General features: G+C 50.6%; 1 protein-coding gene across 1 annotated transcript; it reads left to right on the top strand.

The window, feature by feature from the left end:
- The first annotated feature begins 276 nt into the window (after positions 1 to 276).
- On the top strand, positions 277 to 6,002 carry KRT40 (keratin 40). Its single transcript, XM_075559651.1, has 7 exons — positions 277 to 723; positions 1,408 to 1,490; positions 1,777 to 1,933; positions 2,921 to 3,082; positions 3,163 to 3,288; positions 5,162 to 5,382; positions 5,888 to 6,002. The coding sequence occupies exons 1-7, from the start codon at positions 277 to 279 to the stop codon at positions 6,000 to 6,002; spliced, it is 1,311 nt and encodes a 436-aa protein (XP_075415766.1).
- Positions 6,003 to 6,338: the final 336 nt, after the last annotated feature.

Genomic DNA, 6,338 nt, shown 5'->3' with positions numbered 1-6,338 from the left:
CTGAAGCCAGGCTCCTCTCCTCCCCCTCCATGGACATGGTGTGAGTCCCGATTCAGTAACCTGAAGTTATCCCGCTTTTATGAGGCATAACACTCCTCCTGCACAAATAAGCAGGACTAATGAAGTGTTCGTGGCACCCGCACTGGGAAAGAAAACATCCGCAGGAGTCTGCAGGTGCCCATTTGGGGGGCTGTATAAAAGTCGCAGGGAGGAAGAAGACTTTCAGAGTCGGGTAGCAAGTGCAGCAGCTCATCTCTGACCTTCAGCTCCCGTAGGATGGCTTCAGATTCTTCTCCCGCCAGCTGCTCTTCCGAGCCTGGGGCGGGGTCTTCTGAGTGTCCTTCTGTGTCGACTTGCTCCCTGGAAACAGCTGGTGTCCCTAAGGCCCGTGCTACATTTCGATGCCGCACCCCCAGCTTCCTAGCCAGACCTCGCTCGTCGGCTGCTTGCCTGACGCCGTGCTACTTGGCCGGGAGTTGTCCGATGCCTTGCGTGGTGGGGAGCTGTGCTTGGTGTGAGGAGGGGGTGTTCAACAGCCATGAGAAGGAGACCATGCAGTTCCTGAATGACAGGCTCGCCAACTACCTGGAGAAGGTGCGGGCCCTGGAAGAGGAGAACACGGAGCTGGAGTGCAGGATTCGAGAACACTGTGGACAGGATACCCCCTCCGTGTGTCCTGATTACCAGTGTTACTTTGACACCATCGAAGGACTCCAACAAAAGGTCGGCCACCCCGCTGCCCCAATGTCTGTTTGTCCAGCCGGTGGCTTGATTGATTCTTATATAGGACGGCGTTTCAGGGATAAGGAGAACGAGGGACATGGGAAGTCGTGGAAAGAACACTGGAGTAACAGGCAGTATCAGTGTTAGGGCCGGCGATACCACTTATGAGTCGAGTGTGTCCCTAATAAAGTCATTTCCCTGTAGGCGCTACCTTCATCATTTATGAAATGATGGGAAACTGCTTTGCATCTAAAATCACTTCTTATGTAACACTGTACAGATCGTTTTCAACCCTGAGGGTAAAACATCATCTTTCTATCCATCTACCTTGACCTCATAATCCTGGTCTTCTTGTACTAATGAATGTCCAGCTAAACCTGGGGGAGCTGTCAGGTCCTAACCCAAACTGCTTCTCCAAAAAGATGCAACTGCATTCAACCGCCAAGCAATCTGGTAAAATGTCCTTGGAGTCACTAAAAATAGCCATTTTACTTTCTCTGCTGTGTTGTTAAATTGACTTTATTTTTCCTTCGTGCATGGTATATTTAATCAGAAAGGCAGGATCAAAGCTCTTCCTATCTTGGGCCTCATATTTCAAAGGATAACTAGATATGTAGCTAGTAAATGAATAGACATGTCAGCTTCTTCCCAAGAATCATTCATGGCGTCATACTTGCTTTCCAGATCCTGTGCACGAAGGCAGAGAATTCTAGACTGGCTGTGAAGCTGGACAACTGCAAACTGGCTGCCGATGACTTTAGGTCCAAGTAAGACCAATTTTCATTTTAATGTAATTGGTGGCTCAGCTTTTCTCTCTCTCTCTCTGTCATTCAATTTTTTCTCTCTCATAAACACCCTTAGCACAAATCATGTCTATTTGTGTGTTTTTAATCTAAAATTTTTCACAACCCTCAAATTTAGACTTATCTGGGATGTGAAAACAGAAATGATGGTGGTGACCCGAGTCTATGCACCAATCCCTCGGTGCACTCCCAGCACTTTGCCCCGGGCATCACATAGTGAGCATCGGGCCTCTCTCTTGTTCTGCGACAGGTACGAGACGGAACTGTCCCTGCGGCAGCTGGCAGAGGCCGACATCAGCGGCCTGCGCAGGATCCTGGACGAGCTGACCCTGTGCAAGTCCGACCTGGAGGCCCACATGGAGTCTCTGAAGGAGGATCTCCTTTGCCTGAAGAAAAGTCACGAGGAGGTGAGGATGCTGACAAAAAAGCCCAAGAGGACTCAGAGTGATGGCGCCCAACAGGTGGCTATCGTGCTGAAGTATAGAGAGCTTGTGGAAGGGGGGACAGAATGACTGGAGGCACTCCTAGTCGCTGCCCAGTCTGATCTGAGCAGCGTGCCTTTGGATGTAGATGTGAAACCACTCTGTGGCTGTGAGGTGCCCCCCAGGCAGTTCCCACCCACAGCCACCTTATGCTCAGCCGAGCAAAACACCGCGGGGGCCCTGCGCCCTCCTCACAAAGGCTCCTACACTTGAGCCCATTGCTGCCACCCATGTCCATCCTGGGGAAGCACTCTGGTGACTCATTTGCCATTGCCTTTGTGGAGGCGCTGAAGCTGGGGGACTCCACAAATGGCATTCCTGGGAGGCTCTCTGTCACCCCTAATTTCAACCCAAAAGGAATGACAATTGGATGGATAAGCACTGACTACAGAGTCCATGTCAAAAAGGGCTATCATGCCCTACGTCCACATGACTCTAAGCTCTCTGTACCCACAATTATCAAACATGAAATGCGTGATCATCTCCTACGACGAGGCTGGAAAAGGAAATGTTGATGTAACAAAGAACGCTTTCTTCTTTGACCAGATGGTGATGGTGATGATAATAGTTAGCACTTAGTGAGAGCTTATTAGGTGCCAAGTCTTCTTTAAGCGGTATGCTTGTGTGTGTGTGTATACATACATATATAATTCTTCTACATATATAAATCCTCCTATAAAATGCCTCTAGAAAAGAGACTATTGTTATATTTATTCATTTCTGGGATTGAAAATATTGAGGCCCTTGTAAAGTGATGAAATTCAGACCACCTGAATCTAAATCCACTCTTCTAACGACTGTTTGGAAATATACAGTAAGAGGATGGCACTGGGGTAGAATTCTGTCAAATGATTGCCTCCACCCCCACCCCACCCCCATTTTGAGTCATTTGTGCCCCGTTTCTACTTTCAGGAGGTCAACGTGCTTCGTGGGCAGCTTGGTGACCAACTCAGCGTGGAGCTCGAAACGACGCCCCCGGTTGACCTCAACAGGGTCTTGGATGAGATGCGTGGGCAGTATGAAACGGTACTCGCCAACAACCGCTGGGCCGTGGAGGAGTGGTTTGCAGCCCAGGTGAGCCCCTGGGGCCAAGCCAACAGCAGGCTGCCAGACGCGGGTCTCCTCCAGGCTCTCTGACCGAACCCGTGTTTCAGACACAGGAGCTGAGCCAGCAGCAGCTGTGCAGCTCGGAGCAGCTGCAGGGCTGCCAGACGGAGCTCTTGGAACTGAAGCGCACCGCCAACACCCTGGAGATCGAGCTCCACGCGCAGCAGAACTTGGTGCGTAAGGAAGAGACAGCTGTTTTGTGGGACACGCCCCGAGATACTCTCTGTACCTCTGTATCTTCTCTTATGGGACAGGGGACTGAATTTCCATTTGTGGGGCTGCCATGCCCTTGCCCCTGCAGAGCACTGCTTGGGTTACCCATTGAACTGCTAACCACAAGGTCAGCCGTTCAAACCCACCAGTCATCTCTCCAGAGAACAATGAAGCTTTCTCCTTCGTTACAGTGTCAGCCTCAGAAACCCTAAGGGGCCATTCTACCCTGTCCTCTAGGGTCGCGATGACTCAGGATTGACTTGGTGGCAGTGAGTGGAAAGCAGGCGAAACAGGTCAACAGCTTGTATTGCCTCATCAGGTGCCATGACCTCTTCCCCCCTGGACTTGAGCACAATCCCACAACCCCTGCCCCAAACCAAGAGGGACAGAGCCCTGTCTCCAAGGCTCTCGGCATGGCAAGGAAACACTCGGTTCGGGCAAATGTTCCAGACTCACCAGTGCCACGACAACAAAGAATCGATCCCAGACTTTCATTCCCATAAGGAGACTGACGCTCCCAGGACAGGGCACACCTCAGCCTGACCTTGACCAGTCCCGCCAAGCAACAAGGATACCGTACATTCAGGGAGATGCATCAGCCAGCTCCAGGCAGGCGCCCCTGTGTGGGACATGTCAGTGCGTTGGAGAAGAACCAGGGGAGCGATCGCTGAGCCTTCATCCTGGGCGGGGCCCGAGAGTAGTTTAACCCTCACAATAACCTTAGGGGGTAAATACCCTTATTAACTCTATTTTACAGATCAGAGCACAGGGTCAGATGGTGGGGGTTCTACAGCCCTAAGAGGCAAGCGGTAGAGTTGAACCCATTCGAGCCACGGCCCTCTCTGGTTGACCATGGTCTGATACACTGCCACTCTCCCCAGGAGCCAATCTTGTCCTCTTAAACCTACAGAACCGTGTGGTGGGTTGTGATCGTTACAGTGGTGGTAGCGATCGCGTAACGGTTCTAAGAGTTTCTTATAACCTTCATTCATTCAGCTCTCGCAATCATCCTACGGGAGACAGGCTTTGTGCCCCCAGTTTGCATATGATTACAGCGAGGTTTACCTCCATTACATTCCCTCCGTCCATCAACCAGGGATGTGAGCAACCTTTCCTCACACAGTGTGCTTCGCAAAGCAGATGGCTGCAGACAGAATTAGGTGAAAATGTAGCACTGGACAATTTGTTTTCCCTTTGGACCCATTTTTCACGTGTTCCAACAAAACCATACACTGCTGCCGAGTTAATTCTGACTCATCGTGACACCAGGACAAGGTAGGACTGCCTCTATGGGTTTCCAAACGGACCTCTTTACGGGAGTAGAAAGCCTCATCTTTCTCCCACAGAGCAGCTAGTGGTTTCCGAACTACGAATCTCGTGAGCAGTAACCCAAGATGTAGCCACCACGCTACCACGCTTCCGTTTGGAGTGAGGATTTTCTGTGTCTTATTTTGTTGTTGATTTCCTATGATTTTCTTTATATGAAAGCCAGTCTAGGTAAATCTATAAAATCTATAAAAACTAGATTAATCACTTCTTCGGGCATTATGGCAGGATAGGTTGGGGGAAATAGGGAGCTGATAATAATGAATACAAGAATGAAGCAGATGTTCTGAAACTCTGGGTGCACAACTCTTTCTAATACAGTGAGGCCATTGAATGGTATGGTAGGTGAACTGCACGGCAACACTTGGTTTGGCTTTGTTTCCAAGTGAGGCTGAGGGAGCTGAGCCACTTTCCCAAAGTCACGTCTCTTGAAAAGAGCTGAGCGCAGACTGTAGAGTCCGGAAGGTTGTCCCGCAGGCCTTTGAACCCCTGTTCGGTTTCCTGCAGACAGACTCTCTGGCAGGCACTGTGGCAGAGACGGAGGCCCAGTACAGCACCCAGCTGGCCCAGATGCAGTGTCTGATCGATAATGTGGAGTGCCAGCTGGCCACGATCCGCTGTGACCTGGAGCGGCAGAACCAGGAGTACGAGGTGCTGCTAGACACCAAAGCCAGGCTGGAGGGTGAGATCAGCACGTACCGGGGCCTGCTGGAGAAGGAAGATCACAGGCAAGTTCCACACGGCGTGGTCACATCCCACAAATTACCAAGAAGGGGAAAGTGAGGCGCTAATGGATGTCAGAGAAGCCCATTGTCCCCAGGTGATGCCCAATGTCTAGCCTCCCTTCTTAGAAGCAATCTTCTGGGGAAAATGGCTAAGGTTAAGAAACCCAGGATGGCAGAAATGTCCCGAGAGATTCTAACATTCTAATGCCGAACAAGCATCCCATCTAACATTTTGTTCTACAAGTTTCTCTTCGCGCTGATTTTGCACTGAAGAAAAATCAGGCGCCTGACTAGTACAGCCTTGACAAAATGAAGATGACACCGGGCGTGGTGTTCGCTCAGCGTCTTTGCCGTGAGCATGCTGGAACTGCTCTGAGGGAGGCCAGGAAGGAGAGAGGCTTAGAGGTTGTCATCCTCCGATGTTCTTAAGAGGATCATTTGGAAGGCGAATTTTAGCCTGCACTTTCCCAGCTGACATGTTCAGCTTTGTTTCTATTTTTCCCCCCAGAATTCCTTGTAACCCAGGTCCCGCCATGTGCACACCGAGCACCGTCTGCGAGCCCCACAGCACCTGTGAGCCCTGCTTGGCCTATGTCATTTGCACAGTGGAAAACTGTGCTTGAGTGGCCGCCGCTTGCTGCTCTTCAAGGAAACTGGAGGAGGAAGGCAGGCAGCCCACTCACTGCCGGTTCCTAGGAAGGAAAGGGAGCCTCGGCCAGCGACATCCAAGCCTGACACCCATGTTGGGGTGGTGTTCGTGTCCTCACGCTCTCCTCTGAGCATCCTCCATCTCTTTGTTTGGTCGTTGATTCTTTCCTACCTGCTGCTTTGTGGTATTCATAGAATCCTTAAGACTTTCTTGCTCGCCTCCATATAAAAACTGTTTCATTCCTTTGGGATGGCCAATACAGCTTTGTAACTTAGAATGTTGCTATTGTCCTCTAAGTTTTCTACACAGC

This window comes from Tenrec ecaudatus, chromosome 10 (genome assembly GCF_050624435.1).
Source record: "Tenrec ecaudatus isolate mTenEca1 chromosome 10, mTenEca1.hap1, whole genome shotgun sequence".
NCBI classification, from domain to species: domain Eukaryota; kingdom Metazoa; phylum Chordata; class Mammalia; order Afrosoricida; family Tenrecidae; genus Tenrec; species Tenrec ecaudatus.
The sequence above is the reverse complement of the archived record's forward strand: the minus strand, read 5'-3'. Positions and strand labels throughout refer to the sequence as shown.